Raw genomic sequence first — 20527 nt, 5'->3', positions numbered from 1 at the left:
ATATTAATCAGTCAATCACTTAATTCTGGCAAGTGTGTGTCATTGTTAGCATTTATCTTGTAGATTAGGATTTAATTGCGTGTATTTGTTAATATTGATATTGTAGTGATATAATTTGTATTTTGTGTAGTGTGTGTATTTTGTGGCTTATCACCTTTATTTGAACCTCTTTGCCTCTTTCGGTGACTCATGCGCCATTTTCAGCATTTGAGGAAAATGCTTTAATTAAAGGGTGAGTCACAGAAGTCGAAATAAACAGATGTTCTATTTATTTAAACTTCTGTGGTTTAGGTAAGGTAGTGGATTAAAAAAAATCAAAACTCAATGAAATATTTTTTTAGTCAGACCAGATAGGGCTGTGGAAACCCAAACGTACCCCACAGGTACATAATCACAGAATCTATACTATACAATACAATGATTTTATTTATCCCAAATTACAGCGAATAAGTATAAAAATCACAATAATTAGCCCACTGTTCCCAAGCTCTTTCCGGATCCGACGTAAGCGTTTAATATGTATAGTCAATGCAATACAATGTATCAGTGTATCCATACACATAGAGGAACAAAACCAAAAAAAAATCTATCTCTGTGTTACAATAGTATCCCAAAAATTAGCCACATAAGTACAAAGGTCCTTAGACTTAAGAGCGCCGCTTCAAAGATTGCAGAGGGCAATATTAATATTAGGCGGAATCTATGTTGCGCCCTGCACTCGCTGTAGCGGCGCGCGCGCCCCGCGGCGTCGCGACAGCCGCGCCTCAGCACGGCCGGCGTCGGCGCCGCAGCGGCTAGCTGTTACAAACGTACGGATACTATACAAAGAATAAAAGGAAATCTTTTATATATAACAGGACTTATAATTTTATAACCCGACCTTAACTATATACAGTTCAACCTAAACTTATTATCAATAATTCCTTTTCCATTTTGGCAGTGGTGGAAATGTGCCTTGTCACAAAAGCGGTTATATTAACCAACGTTTTCAACACTTACATTCTGTCTCCGATTTCATAAAGCTGTCATTTCTTACCATTAAACATTTACCTACTGACTTTTTCTTATGTGTCTAATTACACTGGTCATCACCAAAGCAACCGATTACATTTTGGATAACTAAAACCATTATTATCTTTATTTATTTATGTCAAGATATGAATAACAAAAAAAAATAAATGCAGGTACAACATTCGAGGATCCGTAACTCTCCAGTAAAGAAAACTAAACAATTACTAGGACAAAAACTCGTTAGTAAAAAAGATTGATCAAAGTATAATATACTTAGTCTTACCATTACATCTGTATGTACAATTAAATACCTAGTGGAAGATAAGATAAACATCTTTAATATCAATAACTTTTCTTGTCTGTATGTACACTACTTAGAACAGCGCTATTCTAATCGTAGACATTCTTCACAAAAAATATGTCTTGCAAACTAATTCGAGTATAAACCTAATATATATAATAATGTACATGAACAATAGCAAGGCACATTCCTCACACAATTAAAGCCTTCACACTCACGATGCTGACCATGTGCTTGATAAAACATCAACCTCCTGAAACCCGATCAGTAGAATAAAAGCTGCGCGCGCGCCTCTAACGAAACCGGCCGGATTTGTCCCAATGCTATTCTCAACACCTTTATTTTTCTGATCAGGTTCAATATTCAATTAACACGAACTATTGCGAGTACTTTACTAAACTTACTTGCATTAATAAAAAAAATATTATAAAGAAAAAAATGCAAAATTTACTATTAGTAGGTACTATGAGGAACTATGTCTTGGTTATTTTTTTTTTATTACGGTCCATTTTTGCGGACCATCATTATGGTATAAGACTTGATGTTATTATCAAAATACACAGTCTATTGTTTTCTAACGAAACGATGACTGTCACTGAGATTATACAATTTACATCAAAACTTGTTTATTACCTTAATGTCATAAATCATATGAAAATGGTATGTTGCCATTGTAATCCCAACATGTGAATGAATTAAATATTGATTTCAATATTCTACACGACTTAACATTAGTAATAATGTTTATAATTATAATAAGGTACGATGATCGTAAAATGAAGGGAACTCTACCTTCAGATAACATGCGCTTGTGACTCTGTCCGTTCACACGTACTTACGAATTGTCCACAAAAGTTTTAACAAATCAAAGAAAAATATTTAAAATCAATGTTTGTTTAAAAAAAAACTTTGAAGTGTGCCGTTGTTGAAAAATTTGTGAACAAATGATCGTACGTGAATTATCGCGCTTGTTAGAAACTGTTTACTTCTAAAGTTTCGTAAAAGACTTACGCGGATCTAAAAATTGCTAATTAAATTATTTAAAAGCCTGGGAAGGGCATTATTTCCTGCTAAAAAAATAGTCGACTAAGAAAGTCGATATAATCACAATCGCATGCTAATCGTACGGTGTAGTTTCACATGATAAAATTGCATACACATTACTCATAAAATCGTTATGAATCATCATCATCTCAATTGGAAGCTGTATGTGAATCATTTTATTGTATAAAATTCTATTCAACGATTCCAAATTACCGAAAATTGGTACCGATTTTACTGGGTAATCATCTCTTATGTAAAAAAAAACAATAAAAGTGTTAAAAATTTACAAAATAACAAAAAAATAAACTAATGAAATAAGCGCGCTATCCTAAAATGCAATTTACTTAAAGCAGTTAAAATAATAGTTTACTTAAAGCAATTAAAAGTAATAGTAATTGATGTATCACTTCACTAACCCCACTCTCGCGAGTGAAGGTTAAAATTGAAAAATCCTGCAAATCGGGCCGAAAACATATATAGTGGCCATACATCTCCAATCAGCTCCAAGCGCTTGACCACCTCTGACAAAGCTTTCAACTACCTGCCCTCTCTCATTATATTTACAGCACTGACAAATTCATGCTCCTTTAAAAAATGCGACATCGCAATACTTAACTATTTAATGGAAGGTCCAGTAAAAAATCTTCATATCAACGTCTCGAAACAATATTTTAACAAATGTCATATCATTTTCGATCTGTCAACACGGAGTAAATCTGTAATGTGCTATTTCAACTATGTATAATTTAATGATAAATTCAAAAAACATTTTAGAGGTATAACCAGTCTACTAGTTCACGAAGCAGTCTGTAACTATTAAGATATTTTACTGAAGACCAAGGATTTGTCGTTAACAACAGTTTTATGGCTCACTTTGGCACTGCAAAATATCGTTTTGAGCAAAACAAACCTGCGGTTATTGTTTCATAACTATATTACTCTCGAGACATTGCCAGAAGCAGAGTAAGCCGTAAAAGCTGAATTTTCATTGAAATATAACAAACTCCCGACTGCCGACTCGACTGAAGACATCGCTTAAAATTTTGCAATCAAAACGGCGGACGGGGGCTTCACTGCGCCACCGCGTCTTGAATAAACGGTTCTAACGTTCACTAGAGCGTTCAGAAGCGACTTACATAAAAAGTTACCAGTCCATAAGTGTCCAGTCGAGTAGACTCCATAGTTCCTCGGTCGGAACAAATCGATTACCAGTCAGGTAGTACGAGGCGCTCAGTACGAGCGGTAGCGCGCCGACAGCATCGTGCGGAGCTTTTTTAACTTCGTCACAAGTTGGTGTTGTTTCTTCTTTAGCTTTTCCCTCTCGAGGTCTTCTTGGCTAAGCTTTCTGCAGAGCGCGGCAGCTTCTCTCAGTATGACCACTTTAGGCGCGCGTTCCTTGTCTCGTGTGGCCGGGATTTGCTTTTTGAGCTCGTCAAAGAGGTTTTTGAGACCGATGCGCCGGAGTCTCTCCATGTCGTTGTGTATGGAGCGGCGTTCTATCTCGGGCGACTCGGCCTCGGAGTCAGTGTCGGTGTTGGAGCGGCGTCCACGGCGGCCGGGCCCGCGAGCGCGGCGGCGCGACGCGGCCGCTATGCTGGGCGGCGGCACCAAGCGCTTCCTGGCCACCGGGCGCGGCGAGCGCGGCGTGATGGCGGTCTCCACAGTGCGCTGGATGTGCTGGCGCTCCTGCGCTGACGGCACGCGCGGCAGCGAGTCCGTGCGGACGTGCGTTTGCGTCGTAGGCAAGGGCTGCTGCGTGCCGAGCGAGACCACGTCAATTTCCTCCTCTGCAACAACGGAGAATGCATTTTAACATAATGTCCACTAATTACAAAAAACCCATCATGAGAATCGTTTATATCAGATTCCCGCCCTCATTTACCGTTTCATTGCTTGCATACTTTCATTCATACCGTTCGTTCATTACGCTCACATCACCATAAAAGGCGGGCGTCGATTGTCGTAGCCACATCTGTATAGTATCGCAGGGGGCTAGATCTAGTCGGGGAGATGCGACTGCAGTGGTCAGGTGCGCGGGAGGGGTGAGGGCGGCGTACGGCGGGGAGGGGGAGGGCGTCGACCCCGTCGTACTACCGCAGCGTCTGCCGCCATCGATCCAGACGCCTGACGTCACGGCGCGCCATTCGCGCCAAAACGAGAGCGCGTGCGCGGCGCGCTGCCGCAACGTCCGCACTCAATGGAGTCCGGATTACCGAGCGGTGGACACGCTTTCCGGCCTCCGCCGCTACCATTTAACAAAGCATCGATCGAAATTAACTGTCACGTGAGAGTTGCACGATAACGACGGCCGGCCGGCTTACACGTTCCTAACTGACATACCAGCCGGACCGGTTCAGTCGGCGAGCTAAAAGCCGCACTATCGATCACGTTGCATTGCGTTTGGTATTTCTAATGTGAGAGACGTACGGGGTTGCTTAGCGTCAATCGAGACCGCCTCAACACGGGCGTCTCTCTGGTTTAATGTACCTGTCTTTTCTAGAACCGCAACCATAGAGGCGTACGGCTCCCAAATGAACAGGATATACCCTATTAACTTAAATCTATGGCTAGCTTAGTAAGATGGATATTGAGGCACGATTAATGACCGATGCGGAAACGGCCTAAATTCCAGCCAGTGCAGCAATGCAGCGATCCGAGTGCTGAGAGTGCATTGTCGACTTCTATGAATGAGCTATGAAGGTGAGGGCGTCCATTTCACGATCGCATTGCATCTAAGTGCGGATGTGGACGTTTGTCCGACTCGTGTTTACGCCGTAGTGCATGTTTCGCGGAATCCGTTCGCCCGCACTATCCGGTTACACCAACAAATAATTATGTCAGCGGTTCATTGTGATTAAAGGTTACCGGCTCCGCGCTAAACGTGTTGCTTGCAGCGCTATTTACGTACCCAACAAGGACGAGAGTTTCCGTTTAAATCTCCAGTGCTTAAGCACTAGAAATAGAAACAAGTTACGTGGGCAGCTGGCCGATTCGATTACGAAACTGCGAGTCAGGGACGCGGCTAAATAGGTTCATTAAATTGCGCAGATTGTGCTAAAAAATACGCATCAGACACATTTATCGAACAGCGCGACGATAAATTTATACATGAACGTGTTCTTTTTACTACGTTTCCGCATAGTTACGCGGCCGCTTATCGCTTACGCGTAGATCTAATTCGAGGATCGGCGCCTGTCGTCAAACACGCCTCGCTTACGTCTAAATCTAGGCGTGGGTAAGATTGCTGGCGCTATATCGAGCCACATAGACACACCCTGCTTATTAGGATATAATATACTTGTCCAGTCTCTTGGTCGACTTAATTTTTTTGATCGCTCTTACCTATCCAAAATCAACTTTTAAATGTATAACGTCAATGTCAGACAGTTTTGGGAAACAACTCCCCAAAGGTGTTAATCGCTTTCAAACGGCGATAAGGGCCGTGTGATATCTATTAACAGTAGAAGACCCTAAGTGACAAAATTAGTGAGTGTAACTAAATACAGATTAGAGTGTAATCGAGAGGGAATACCGCAGGGTGAGAGGCGTAAAGAAAATAGCGTTGACAGTACGCGTAGGCGTCCATTGTGCGGGAGTCAATTTTCACGTGACGATTTTCTCCGTGGCGCCAGCGCGATTAACGGTCGGCCGAGAGAGTATTTGTTTCAGGTCTGCGTGTAAGGCGATACGGCCGGTATTGTCGCGGTGCGCCGCCCCTGAGATCCGGTCTAGTGCATATCTATTATATCTCCATCACTCGAGACACGATTCTCAGATCCGCCGCCGTTCCAATTTTATACCAGAGATAATCCGCTTTTTATTGTTCGCCCGACCGACCGGTATCAGAGTGGTGGGGTAAAAAATTGCCAGCTCTCTCTTGCACTTGCCCATATGTTTCGATGTCTGCATAAGGTCCAGACGTCGAACTTTAATAAAACTTTGCTGAACTTTTATTTTCGAAGGTAAACAATAAATAAGCTGCATTAGCTTAGGAGATACTCGCGTCGAGTCTGATTAGTCACAAATTCTAGGTAAGTCTAAGCCTTAGCGTGAGAAAACAATGAGTCATAGATTCGCAGACTTAAGAGGCTAACTCATTAATCGCTGGCGATCTTTGTAGACAGTTATGTTAAACCGGTACAGCGTTTCCCCAACCATAAAACGTTCAAAACATTTTCTCTGTAACTTTGTCAGCTTCACATTTCTTGTCGGTATTAAAGTTAATTCTCAATTAATTACCAAGTTTGGAGTTAAGTGATAAATCAAGCCGGGGAAAACATCTGTTTACAATGTTATAGTGGGGATGCGATGGAAATTTAATTACGCTAGTCTCGCGTTCACCAGTGTGTGTTGAGTCACGTCAGTTATTGAAGTAAGTCCGGAGAGCAGTTAAGAGTGAGCGCAGTGTGTTGTCAAAATAAACAAGTGAAGACGTTAGAAAACGGAATGCAATCGGCACAATGGTGTCGTCAAGTATGACCTGGTGCGGCGGGGCTAGCGCACGCTCCGCTGGCCACGGCTTGAGGCCAAGTTCACTGGCATTTGAGCACTATAATTAAAAATTATCGTGACGCGCACGCGGCACACGCCATCTTATACAGCCTGCTCGTAATGCGGCCTTAATTAAACAATAAATAAAACCTCTTTTTCATGTACTGCGATGGAATTATGGACTAGAGTTTATTTAAAAACGCGCTATCATAGTCGCGAATTTTGATAGAACAGCGTTATCATAAATTTTCCTATTTGCTTAATCTGAAGCGATTTTATCGTCGCTATAAAATGATAATCCTAGAGTGGTAACCTTGGAAGTTACGTGATATTTTAAAGTAATATTTGAAGGTGTTCGCAGCGGGAATTTGAATTAGGACAGCCTGTATTTTATCTGTGTTTGAATGAAATGTGATGGATGCTAATTAGACGTTAAGACCGCACCGCGGATTTTTTGATTTTAGATAGCTCCGCCCACTACACTTCCGCGTCTATCGCGTCGCGCAAGCTATACTCTTCACTCAATGTGTAAAATTTGAATTTCGAGCCAATCGCACACGCCGAGGTCAGCGCGGGGTCAGGAGAACCGAACAGGGAAGATAGGGAGCCGCAACTTACCTAAGTTTTTTATTTTTTGATCGGATTTTTTTTTTGTTGTACTTACAAAAATTATTTGTAATGAAAACTTTTTATGAAGAGTAATATGATAATTTGGACGCATATGGTTGTGTGTATGTATGTGTGGTGTGTCGTGTATGTGTGTTTGTATATCCAGAACGGATGAATCGATATGTATTTAGGTTTTTTTGTTTGAAATGAAATTAATCGGGAGTGTTCCTAGCTTTATTTGGTGAATATCGGCCCAAGATGGCCGCCGCCACAAAATGGCGAATAACATATTTTTTTACAATTCCTTCAGTATGGATATCAAATGAAAGGGCTTGATTAGTATGTAGAATCATGTATAATATTATTTAAAGTCCAAGATAGCCACCGCCAGAAAATGCTGAATTGCATTGTTTTTTTATAGCTCTCTCAATATGGGTATCAAATGAAAGCGTTTGACCAGTGTTAAATAATTTATACTAATGTTATAAAGAGGGAAGATTTGATTGTTTGTGTCTGTGGATTGTATAAGCTCTGAAACTGTTGAACTGATTTGATTTGCTTTCACAATTAGAGATTTACACTATCCCCAGTGAATGTAGGCCATATTTTATCCGGGCACAGGAAGAAGTTCCCCGGGAATGCGGCTAAAATCGCATTAAACAGCTAGTAAAAATTAAGTGGTTAAGGAATAAAAGCGTCGCAGACCTTGTGTGTTATGTATGCTATAAATGTATGTAGTGAAGCTGTAAGGTATCAAAGAAGTAATGAAGCTAAGTAATTCATTTTTAAACATATTTATTAAAACTCAAATATAAATAATAATATAATGTAAAAAAAAGAATTTATAGTATAACACGGTCTCCATAGATTTTTTGTTCTCAGAGTGCTTTAGTAAGTTCAACTCAGTCTTGCGCGCGGTTATGTGTGGGTAACCCTTGTACATATACAGTGACTTTGTGTGCGTGACAAGAGGTACAGTCGGGTACAAATACAGTTATTTAGGGGTTACGGCTGTTTAAGGAAAAACAGTTATTACGTAATTTAATGTTTATTTATCTGTTTAAATATCTATTGAAATTATTAAGTTAGTTTTTGATTTGTTTAATACCCAATAAAAATATTTATTTATTTATAATGATTCTGAATCGCTACTTGAAAAATCAAGTCCACACTTTTATTTATTGTCCTCGTACCCCGAGCTAGAAAATATGTAAGGAGTATTTAATTCATCTTAGATATTTCACCTCATTTATTTCTTAGATACTGTCAATGTCAATTTGAAAAAACTTATGAGAAAATAAATGTCAATGGAAAATAATGAAAAACTGTAAGATGTAATAATAAAAAGCTTTGGATGTTGTTTCATTTTTTGAAACGCTACCTGACTCCTTAAACATTTTCTTCGTGAACAACTAGACATTTTTGTAAACGACTGTACCCATAACAAAAAGCGATAAGAACACGTCATGCTCGGACGACGTCACTGTCACACGAGCGAAAGTTGTATATTTACAAGCCGACGCACACATAGGGCCGCGCGCAAATCTGAGTTATCGTCACAAATTATTATACCTACGGCCGGAGCGACAACATGCACAGGTCCGACCTCGACGAGGGCTATCGCCGGACTGGCTCGTCTCCGTACACATTGTGTATCAATCGCTAGAGCACGGACATAAGGTTCAGAATTGCGTAGCGTCTATCATGATCGCTGCCGCTCAAAAAATCCAATATCTTAAAACTTTAATTAAAAATGTTTGGTAATAGTTATGGAAAAATGACTTTGACAGAACGTTAATATTGATGTTAAGAATATATTAGAGTAATTTTGAAACATAAAGATAGTGTAACTTCTTTGTAATTTCAAAAATAGTACTTTTTTAGACGTGTTTTCGGAATTAATTATGATCGAGTAAAATTATCAGTATCGTGTTTTCGTTCTGGCAGAATCTAGATAAAGATATCAATTTACCTATATCAAAATTTCAGATCCATTGGTAAGCGGGTAGTCCTATAATTTGGCATGGCAAACGGCTATCAAAATCACGGTGGCGTCTTAAATCATATACTAGTTCAGAAATGAGCCGCTTGCTTATGTTTATCGCCGCTTTCATATTCCCACTGAACTTTAAACTTAATTAGTAATTACTTTATAAACCGTGTTTTTCAAATGAGAATACAAAGTAACAACGTGGGAAAACATAAACAAAATATTTTACTTACTAATACTACGAAACAAAAATCGTATTCTACTATCAGAGATAAGCCGCCCGTAGGTATCTGAGGTATCAAATAATCGCGTAAGCATCAATATACAGACAGATAGCCACTATTTCTGTAGTGTTACGCAACTCACAAAAGTCGGTCATCTGGTTTACTGGTAACCACTCGTAGTCGGCTAAAATAGACCGTTCGTTATTTATCGTATGGCGCATCGATCCACCATCAGCCCGCGACCTTGAGTGGTGTTCGCACCGGCGGAAGTTCATGGACGGTACATACGCTACTAAATGTGACGCAACCTTTTTTTTAATACCCACTTAATGAGACATATGTGTATGGAGGCTCGTTAATATTAAACATACGAATTCCTATGCGAATTAGTGTGAAACTAAAAGGCGTGAAACACTGTTTTTGCTAACTTTGTGTATGGAAAAGTTTAATTCTAAGAGTTTTACTGCTAACAAGATTATTTGCGTGTACATACAGGCGTGCCAGGACGACGAGATAGTATGTGCAACTTAATTGCACAAACTGCGCAACATACCAGTAATGCACATATCAATAAACTGGGTTAGCTATAACATAATTAAATGGAAGTAATTAAAATTACATGACTACATCTCTAAGGCAATCAAACAAATCTTTGAATAGCAGTAAGGAAGGATAAAACGCAGCTAAACAAGATGATTTACGCGTTAAGTAAACGTATAAAAGATGTCATAACATCTACACTACAATATGTCATAGTAAAGCTATACAGATGACACTTCCTTAGTGTTTAGCATTCAAATGGGCAGTTTATTACGTCATTGTAAATAGTTCGTGTTGCCGGGCAGCCACCACGCCCATCTGTGCGACCGAATAAGAAACCGGATCGTAATGATTATTACTAGATGTGCCTCGCTGGTCTCACACAGACCACGGACCGTTCTTAGTAGCCGCACGACAACCACATTGTGTAAAGACACCCTTAAAAAATAAAATCGAGATAATCATACGCAAAAAATGCCAGTAGGTAGGTTCTATGGCTTCCATTTAAATGGCGCGCGTATATTTTGTGACGAATTTGGCATAGAATTACACATTAAGTAGCTACGCAATTATCTCTGACTACTGCGCTACAGCATTTTAATCAACTATAAGAATACTGTATTATATTTTAATTAATGAACAGTATACGCAATCACGTGTGCCGCGGAGGCTGTCACGTGTTATCAGCTATATTTTAGGGGTCATTTTCGCGATTCGATAAGCGCCCGCGATTTTGTCGTGGTTGCGCAGCGGCCCGTGTGAGATCAAACCGGACTTCGTACACGCACTCGGCTAAGCAAATAGTAACTACAACATTCCTCATTTAAATATTTTGCGATGTTAAGAGATCAAACCGTAAAGTTATCTTGTTGCGATGTCGCTTATCAGTCGTCAGCGTGGCTTTAGTTTTTTTCTCGTGATAAGACAATACAAATTTATGTTAGGGTGTCACGTTGTAATAAGTACTATTGTTATCGGCATTGATAATGCGGCGGTCGCGCGGAGGCCAAGATGGCGGGCGCTGCGATCGCGATGAATGTGAGCGTATCAACACATTCATACCGATTGTTTAAATATCTAAGTGCATATTCTGTGGCGATAAGGCCCAAGGTCCTTTCCACTACGTATGTACATGCATGCCGACCGACCAGTGAAATTACTTTATCGCTGCTGATAAAGTGCTATTTAATATTTTTTTTCGTTACACTGCCCTACTGGCCTAGTGATGTTCGCACTGAAATATTTACAAATAAAAGAACTTTCTCTATCTTTTGTGATCAGTGAAGCGTGCACGGTCACTTGATTTGTTTGTTTACCTTATTAAATGCCTGGTAATGTACTTTTAATTGAAGTACGTAAGTACCCAGCTAGATTGAACTTGAGATTCCGAATCTCTTATCAAGAGTGCTATACATGTTGATGTTATTTCGCTCAGATATGAAACAGTATGTTGCTTTCTATTGCGTATTTATTGGCAATCATATTGGAACATTACAAAGTAAGTTAGATTGTAATTAATTACGATTATGACATTCTTGTAGTTGAGTACATGCTCTCTGTCACAGAAATTGATTTAACATCGGTATAGCACATAAATCGAACAAGCAAGCACTTAAGCTAAGTTATTGAGATCGAATGTGGGCCAGGCCCGGTGACTAGGCGGCGCAAGGCTAGGTTACACTAAATATCTGCTAAACTACCGGCCACACTATTTAGGGCAGTGTAGTGTCAACTATCACTCGGTAACTACCAAAGACAAGTTGAGAGAAGTAGCACAGTTTAAAAAGTATTTATTGGAATTTCTCGGATAATTCCTTCAGTTCAACGCGGCGAATTCGCGCGCAAATTCCAATACGAAATTTATCAATGATAGAATTGCTAGATTGGCCTGGTATGCCTAGATGCCATCAGGCTGGGCCACAGCGTTCATTATGAGGCTGATTGTCAACACAAGTACAGTTGTAGATGCCAACCAATTACAACGCGTGAAGAACGCGAAGGTAGCTGAGTATATAACTGTTTTTATACATAATATCTTATATAGGTATATAGTATAACCGCGCAAATTGCTTTACTACGCGTTCGAGGCCTTTTGAATTATTATTATTACGCTTGACGACACGATTAATGTTTCATACAAGTTTAAAAAAGTAGTAATATAAATCTGTACGCGAACCGTTGTCTGATAAGAATGAAATACCAATTTAACTGGGAATGAGAATCGCGAATTTATTTTTCTAATTGGCAACATTTCAAAAAAAAAAAAACTTACAAGATTATACGATTGACAAATCACCTACCTACCTAATTAGATTTCTTTTAACCCGTATTAAACTGTGTAACTAGGCAATATAATACATAGATCAAGTAGTAAAATTCACAAGCTCTTAGAAACTAGCACGTAGCCTTGGCTCACTGATTGACACTAAAATGTTTAGGGCGCCGAACAAACCGGATCTTTATGCCCTAAATTGGCCCTTAAAGGAACTTTACAATTCGTAGCTAAACCAGTGGCCTACATTCGAGTAGAGGCTATTAATCAAGAGTGTGCAATCTGTCAAGATAGTAGCATCAGGTCAAAAACACCCAGCGCTGTTTATACTTTGCTATCTTAACAAGATAACTAGATAGATAGGTACATAATATGTGTATTCTTAGATAGGTACCTACGAGATACGACTCAAATACATATGTAGCAAAAAAAGTAGCTGTCAGATCTAGTATAGGATTGAGAAAATTAATGATGTAGGCAAGATGACGTTAATCTGCGAGTTAGTACAAACTAAATTGGCGCGAAAATGTGACAATAACTACGGGCGTACGGGTAGCTGTGCGTGGCGTACGGACTTACAAAGCGATAAAACCGCGCATGCGTCGTAAATTCTTCGCGCCGCACAACTAGTGATGTGACATAGTATTTTTTTGTTTCGTCCATTTACTAGTACGAGTTGAACTTTTTCGGTGCCCATTAGTTATAGTGAAGTACAAATAATTTGTAATTTATCAGATGTAGGCGCTTGCCGACTGATGTTCGATCACGATTATTGAGACGCTGTCTATCAAATTGTCATCCGGCCAAGCTGGACATGGGAGTACCGCGTTTCAAACCGGTCCAGCGAGCCGAGCAAGCTCCACTTCAATGAGATTCCATTTCATTCCACTGCATTCTTATACAAGTAACGGACTAGACACGAGAGTACCGAGTGTGAGGAGCCGCGTACTTTGTTCGATTAGTTTTATACTTCGCGAGGTTTTAATTAAATTACGTCTTCCGCCAACATATTTATGTTCTACTGAAAGCTACGCAACAAGTTAAAATGTAAACAAATGTTCGCGGCCGCTCGAATCAAACACATGCCCATCGCGACCTTACCCACTGCTATCGACGATATCTAAATTGCTACTATGTATAATTTAAACATTGTAGATGCACATAATCGGCGGTGTCTATTTGAGGTCGCACGTCATGTCACAGCACATGCATTACGAAACATTCCATAACAATAAATTCAAATCAACGTTTAGGTAAAGTACGATTTTGAAGCGGTAATGAAAGTATTTAACTAGCCCAAATTCTTATTTGTCAATTTCGAAAAAGATATATTAATATCACCTGATTTACAAAACAGCTACGATTAAATCGAATTTGCGTGTTTTAATAATGAGAGAATTTATATTTTAATGAGCTCGAGAGGATAGCAACCCTGCCACCGCCAACGGCGGGAAGCGCCGGTTGCAATTGGAGGATGCATCAAGGTCGGAACGTCTCGGTCGACGTACTTATGACCTTAGTTCCGTCTAAGCCCATAACACGCACCGAGACCTTTTACTTAGTTTGCATACAACTTTAATTCGCATTCTAATTAAGCCGTGTCAATCCCGGGAGATGAGAAGCCTGGAAGTAACGTTGCGCAATCTGACATTAAGGAAGGTTGAGGCGTTCAAGGTCGCAATAGGCGAAGGTTCCGGAAGAGCGGAAAAGCGGGTGCGTCTAGACGCGGCGGGGGACGCGGGATGGCGGTCGATATGCGCAGTTTCCCGCGCTCACAGTCAGCGCCTGCGTCCTCACGACATTCCCGGTCAACCTAACTTGACGAATACTTAGAGGAACATCTTATAACTTAGCAAGAAAGCCGGTTTTTTGGGCCTTATATTTTGCGGAGCATGAGATTAAGTGCCTCAATGTTTTTGTTTGGTACTTATATGGAACCTTTGATGAATTCAATGAAGAGAAAAAAAATGTTAAGAAAATAAAGAAAATAGAAATAATATGATTCGTATCGGTATGGTAAATGCGAGTATGCCAGGAACAAAAAACCAAACATTTGGAATTCGTTATTAAGGTCACCGATCGTCACCGGTATCAGCGGCTTCCCAATAACCAAAGAGGCCCAACATCATCCATTTGAATTTCAAATCAAAGCGACGACACTTTACGAAGATATTTAAACGATCATTTTAACTTAACTTTACCGATGACAATTGGATGATACGGCTTTCATTGAATAATTTCACGGAGCTCAGATAAAATTAAAACAATACATGTAAACGAATCAAATCATACAGATAATGAAGTGTACTGACCTGATTCACATGAGTCAGAGGGTGTTTGAACGCCGAGGTTGTCCAAGTGCTGCCTGGCCAATGTGTAAGAATGGTCGGCTGCTACCGCGGCGGAGTCTCTCAGGAGGCGGAGAGCAGTACCAGCAACGTCGACAGAATGACGGAACTGTGGTGGTTCATCGCCATCTATTGATGGTGGAGTTTCCGGTCTTGATGGTGAAATGTCTCGGCGAAGCAAACTCTGTCCGGGTGTAGTGGGTGTAGTGGTTGGATCAATCGGGACAAATGTGTTGCCTGGATGCACTGAATCAGCACAAGAGCCTGCCCACATACAATCATGGTGTACTATGTTATCTTTGTGTGGTTCCTCTGGTGTATCCATTATCCTCCAGTCTTCATCACTGTCCTGCAACGGGTCCGAAAAGTTGGCGGGAGGGACTAGATCCAATCTATCTGCTTCATATTGAACTTGAGTCCAAAATTCGGACGTTTGCGTCAACCTCAAGGAATCCTCATCCAGGGCTTCCCACATGTCGAACTGAACGAACGAGTCGAACGGTGGCGCCATTTTAATTCTATATACCTAAAGACTAACTAGTTTTAAAGCTAAGTCGAACTCGTCGATATCACAGGACCCTCTTATCACAGGGAAGATGCGCGCGATGGGTACAACGCACGCAGTCTGCAACAATGACAAATAAACTATTGTTAGTTTTAAAACTTAAAGTTTAAACACAAACTTTGACTTAGGGGGTTGCTGACTAAATTAAAAAATCCGCGAATATGTCCGACAAAAAAAATGAAAAGTTGATTTAAATCCGGAACAGTATGTGTCAAATAAAATTCTACATATAATCGAAATAAAAACATAAATGTTTTCCACTCAAACAACTACCACTGTACCTTGTGAAAAATAATCGATGTTGTATTACAATAAATTGCACAAGTCCACAAATCACTTTGGTATTGCACTAAGTTTGTGTACGTATTGTTAGCTAAAATCGTAAAAATATTTAATAATATTTAAATAAAAATATTTTAAATTATTAAGCACTGAAGTGTAATAACCCCTTTTTATTTACAAACAATCGCGTATCGAACTCCGCGGCGACACAAACTAACTGTCGGTAAGGAGGAAGTGTCCACTGCGGTGCCCGAAAGTAGACTGAAGTCTGGATACGAGACCGAACAATTTTAAAGAGTACATTGGCCTTGGGCCCTATCCCACTTTAAAGAAATATAACAATTAGTCATTGTCCTGTCAGCCACCCCCGCGACGTTTTTTCTCGTAATTCTCTTTACCTGAAGTAGAGCGGGCGCATCACTAATCCCGCCAAGTTTTTGCGCGCATCGTGTACCAGGTAAAGATTTCCGTAAAACTGTTTTTGTTTACGAGCGCAGAATGGCGCGAAATGAGTGTTTACTAATAATAATGCAAATCAACGAGTCGTTTTCCCGCAAAGTGCTTCGATACAATACGCGACATACCTACCTACAGTTATTACGACTAGTGTTACAATACTTGTGTTATTTTTAAGTAACATTATTTTGCCGGTATTACAAACTTTGAGTTAAATTAGCGTAACAAGTTAATAAAGTAGGCACTATTCAAAAGTTCAGTGAATACCTACCCGCCCGAATTTTGAAAATGATAAACTAGTTCTAAATAATTTTACAGTAAATTACAATAAAACTTTAAAAAGTTAGTAAAGATTTTCTAGAGATAAAATATCCTAATTAGTTCTCATGACTTAGCGGACTAGAGTTATATTTTTCACATAGGTAGGTACATATCTAATACTTTAAAGGTTGTGCTAAAATATTAAGATAATTACGAATGTTAACAAAGTAAATTGAACAAAGCTACGTTATTATCTACGTAGGTACCTATTTGATCAACTTGTGAAATACACAATACATGTTAGTAAATACATGTCATAAATATTGCACAACGAATCGAAAGTAATTTGCCAAAAAACAATACGATCACTTCTATAGATTGTTTATTTACACTTTAACACAATTCTGAAGAAGGAAATAAATCGAAATCACTTTATAATTATTTTAACTACTTAAGTAAACTACTTCACTGAAATACTTATCACAATTTATTATTTAATTATATTGTCGAAATATTATTATTAATTCTTAATTTTAGACTTAAGTCAATCAGTTACTTTTTTGATTAGTTCACGTCATTAATAAAAAAGTATTAAATACTGGCCCTCTTTCTACATTATTACTTATGACAAAATCACTCTCATGTAACAAAACCTTTTTCGTGTAGGTACAGATTAGCTAGGTAAAATATTATGAGGATGTAATTTTAAAATTATCACAAAAAATTGTAAAACTTTTATTAGAATACTACTACCCACACAACACAATTACGTCTTTATTGTATGACCATTTTTGCCTAAACAATAAGGTAAAGAATTTGGGCGCTGCCAATTCGCAGAAAAACTCATTAAACCTATAGTATAGGTTGGAGTTAGCCGGCAACGCCCCGCGCGCGTAAGTATTTAGTACCCACCACAATTTTTATTCCAAATATCCACAGAGTTTACTGAACTGATTAGCTTAATTATTATAATCAATTAAACACTCACCAAAAAGTTTTGTGCAAAACGCAATCCGGCCGCGGCCGGTGTATTACACAATTTTACACAAGATTCTTCAGAATCTTCGACAAAGTTTTTTCCGTACACACTGCGTAACACTCACTGAGAATATGCGATCGGTTATACAGTGTAAATTATTAAATACGATACTTCTTCCGAGACCTCCGATTGAGTTTGTCAAACACTGAAACATTATTCGGGAGCCGGCCGGTTCTAAGGAGAGCCGCGCGTGCGATTCGATGGGCGCCGTGGACACGACTACAAGCTAGATGAACGTATTGTACGAACCGCGCTGCGAGTAGCGACTAGCGGTCGTCGCCGGTCGCCGGCGTTCGCGATCGGCGCGGTGACGCGGTAGCGCCCCTCTCGCCCGCCGCGTCCCGGCTAATTCGATGTCATTCACGAAATTCTCTGAAAATACGCACATATCCTACTGGAATATTACATAAACGCAGGCTAAATCTATAAGACAATATGCAAGTCAACAATTTATTCAGAAATGCATCGAATTTGATGTAGAATTTTGCAGAAGAATTTCGGTAACCGCGATTGTCTCGAGGGGTGGAGGGCCTGGAGGGTGGAGGGGCCGCTCGAAGAAGGAAATCAGCGCAGCGGCATTCAAAGAACACGAAAGTAGGGATGTGTGTGTGGTAGTGTTTTGCGCGTGTGTGCATGGCGCGTCGAGTTGAATATCGAGGAGGCGAAGCGAAACACCGGCTAGATATACGCTATAGCCTCTAGACATGCGCAAAACAGTACATCACGAAGTAATGTGATATGTCATTACATTTCGTGCCGAGTAATATTACATTTTACCATCACTTCAAACATCACGCGTGATGTTGCATCATAAGCGTAATATAGGGGCTATAATCACTGTCGTGATGTTGTAATGTAATGTTCAGATTTATCACATAACACAGAATATATAAATGACTAAAGTGTAATATTATTTACAGTTGATTTCCCTTCATACTTAAACCATGCGTACTCAAATATTACGGACCGTTTTTCCAGGCTTAGGACTGGCAATATTCGTAGATTACAATTAATTACCTACTAACCAAGACGAAGTAGGTACGTAATTGAACAAATCATGAATATTGGCGTATTTAAAAATCAACTGTATGTACAATGATTGCATATTTACATATAATAATAATATAGATGTATGTATATAAGTTAATATTTACACATATATATATAAGTTTGTACACATATTTTACACTTTATAAAATCACTAATTGCAGCTTATAAATATTAATTCCGACAGTTTTTTTGATTTGAGTCGGGTTCGCCTCTCATTTAATATTAGGCCAGCTTTCGAAAAGACCCGTTCGCACGGTACCGATGTTGCTGCGATGTTGAGGCGTTTCAACATGTATCTGTACAGCCGGGGATACACGCCTTTGCGATCACTCCACCAGAGCAAAGGATTTTCTGACCTTTTTATCAAAGGTTCGTCTAAGTATTTGTCGAATTCGACAATGCCAGCAGCGGTTGGGTTTTGTGGGACGAGAGCAGAAATTTCCTCGTCGAAATCGTCCCAAATAGAGCCAGTTTTCGGCGGCTGAGGAGCTGGCACTTGCGTTGCCTCCTCCTGAACGGGTACGTGGGTCAGGGTTCTGTCCGAGCCAATTCTCAATTTTAGAGCAGCCACTGCTTTCTCAAAATTTCTTAAATCACTGAAGCCACTTTTCTTGAATCTCGGATCCAATATGGTCGCCTCGCAAAGAAGTGGTTTATTTTCTACATCTCCGAATCTTTGCGCCATTTGTTGTTTGAGTGCGTTATGTAGGCGCTCCAACTTGGGATGACCATCCGGAGAATATTTGCTGAGGGACCGATTTATTATTTTACAGAGTACAATGTATTTTGACGCAGATACGTATTGTTCGCCACTAATTTCAGTAGTGACCTCATAAAAGGGTTTTAATACCTCGGTGGCTTTTTCGATAACGATCCAATCATCTTGCGGCAGGTTGATGTCTGGCCTCATAATTGCTAAAGTGGCAATTAGGGCTTCTTTCATCCTCAGCAACCGGTTTAGCGCATCATATGTAGAGTTCCAGCGCGTAGTTACGTCTTGCTTCAGTTTCAATGGGGAAATATGCATTTGCTCCTGAATTTCCACCAATTTCTTCTTCGCTGGATGGCTGCGATGAAAATATTCGATAACGCCTTTCACCCTATCCATCGTATCAGACAAGGCGTCCAAGCTACCTTGCACCACTAAATTTAAGGTATGTGCGTAACAAGGCAAAGATCGCCAGCCTCCTAGCCGCACAGCACTTAAAATATTCGCCGCATTGTCACTGACTATTACATTGACGAATTGTGATATGTTCCACTCCTGGAACTTCGCCTCCAAAAAGCCTTTTAGATTTGCACTGGTGTGTCTCTCCTCAAACTCTAAGCACCCAATCATAACTGTGCATACTTTGTGCGTTTCAGTATCAATAAAATGTGCAGTGACCGCAATATAGCCATCGTGCACACAGGATGTCCATGCGTCTGTAGTAATGCAAACAGCTGCAGCTTTAGCGATTTGCTTTTTCACTGTTTCTAAGACTTTGTTATAGACCTTGGGGAGCAAGCTCTCGGAAAGAGTTTTCCGGGTCGGTAATGTGTAGCCCGGGTTCAACATTTCCACGAACTTGCGGAACTCCACTTCATCAACCAAGCGAAGGGCGTGATATCCCTTCGCAATCATTCGAACTAATTGTTCATCGAGCTGTTGCACTCGATGTCTTGGCAGGGTTTTTTTTGACTGCACGTAATCAGCCATTGTAGGGGCAGCCGCGGTCGGTCTCTGGCCAAGTCGTACAAACAAAGCATTATCGGCTCTGTGATCCTCACCTTGCACGCTGCCGCTACTCGAGGGTACTGCTGCCGGCTCCGCTGATGCTATGATGTCGCCGTCGAATGCTTCTACTGCCGCTGGTGTTATTGCCGGCTGTCGGCTACTGCTAATTTGTACAGTCGGGTGGACGGATTTCATGTGTCGGCTTAAACTTCCGATTGAGCTTGATGAAACCGCCAGTACCCGGGAACAGTAGCCACATTTTGCCTTCTTTCCAGGCACAACTTCCTCAAAGTGGTTCCAAAGGGGGCTGCTCTTTCTTTTGGACAT

The 20527-nt window shown here is 40.1% G+C and overlaps 2 protein-coding genes across 3 annotated transcripts; both read right to left on the bottom strand.

Annotated features, from left to right (window-relative positions):
* Window positions 1-330: 330 nt before the first annotated feature.
* Window positions 331-17704, bottom strand: LOC124635434 (myc proto-oncogene protein). 2 transcript variants are annotated; one of them, XM_047171315.1, is made up of 3 exons: window positions 17383-17704; window positions 14795-15455; window positions 331-4143 (listed from the first exon to the last, which is right to left on the bottom strand). In XM_047171315.1, the coding sequence occupies exons 2-3, from the start codon at window positions 15339-15341 to the stop codon at window positions 3587-3589; spliced, it is 1104 nt and encodes a 367-aa protein (XP_047027271.1). In that variant the 5' UTR covers window positions 15342-15455; window positions 17383-17704; the 3' UTR covers window positions 331-3586. The 2 variants fall into 2 exon arrangements, with proteins under 2 accessions (XP_047027271.1, XP_047027272.1); XM_047171316.1 differs by lacking the exon at window positions 17383-17704 and adding an exon at window positions 15677-15946.
* On the bottom strand, window positions 15357-20527 carry LOC124635325 (E3 SUMO-protein ligase ZBED1-like). Its single transcript, XM_047171202.1, has 2 exons — window positions 18743-20527; window positions 15357-15455 (listed from the first exon to the last, which is right to left on the bottom strand). Exons 1-2 carry the CDS (start codon window positions 20525-20527, stop codon window positions 15357-15359), a joined length of 1884 nt encoding a protein of 627 aa, XP_047027158.1.

The sequence above is a fragment of the Helicoverpa zea genome, chromosome 12, assembly GCF_022581195.2.
Source record: "Helicoverpa zea isolate HzStark_Cry1AcR chromosome 12, ilHelZeax1.1, whole genome shotgun sequence".
NCBI classification, from domain to species: domain Eukaryota; kingdom Metazoa; phylum Arthropoda; class Insecta; order Lepidoptera; family Noctuidae; genus Helicoverpa; species Helicoverpa zea.
This window is presented reverse-complemented; position numbering and strand designations above follow the sequence as displayed.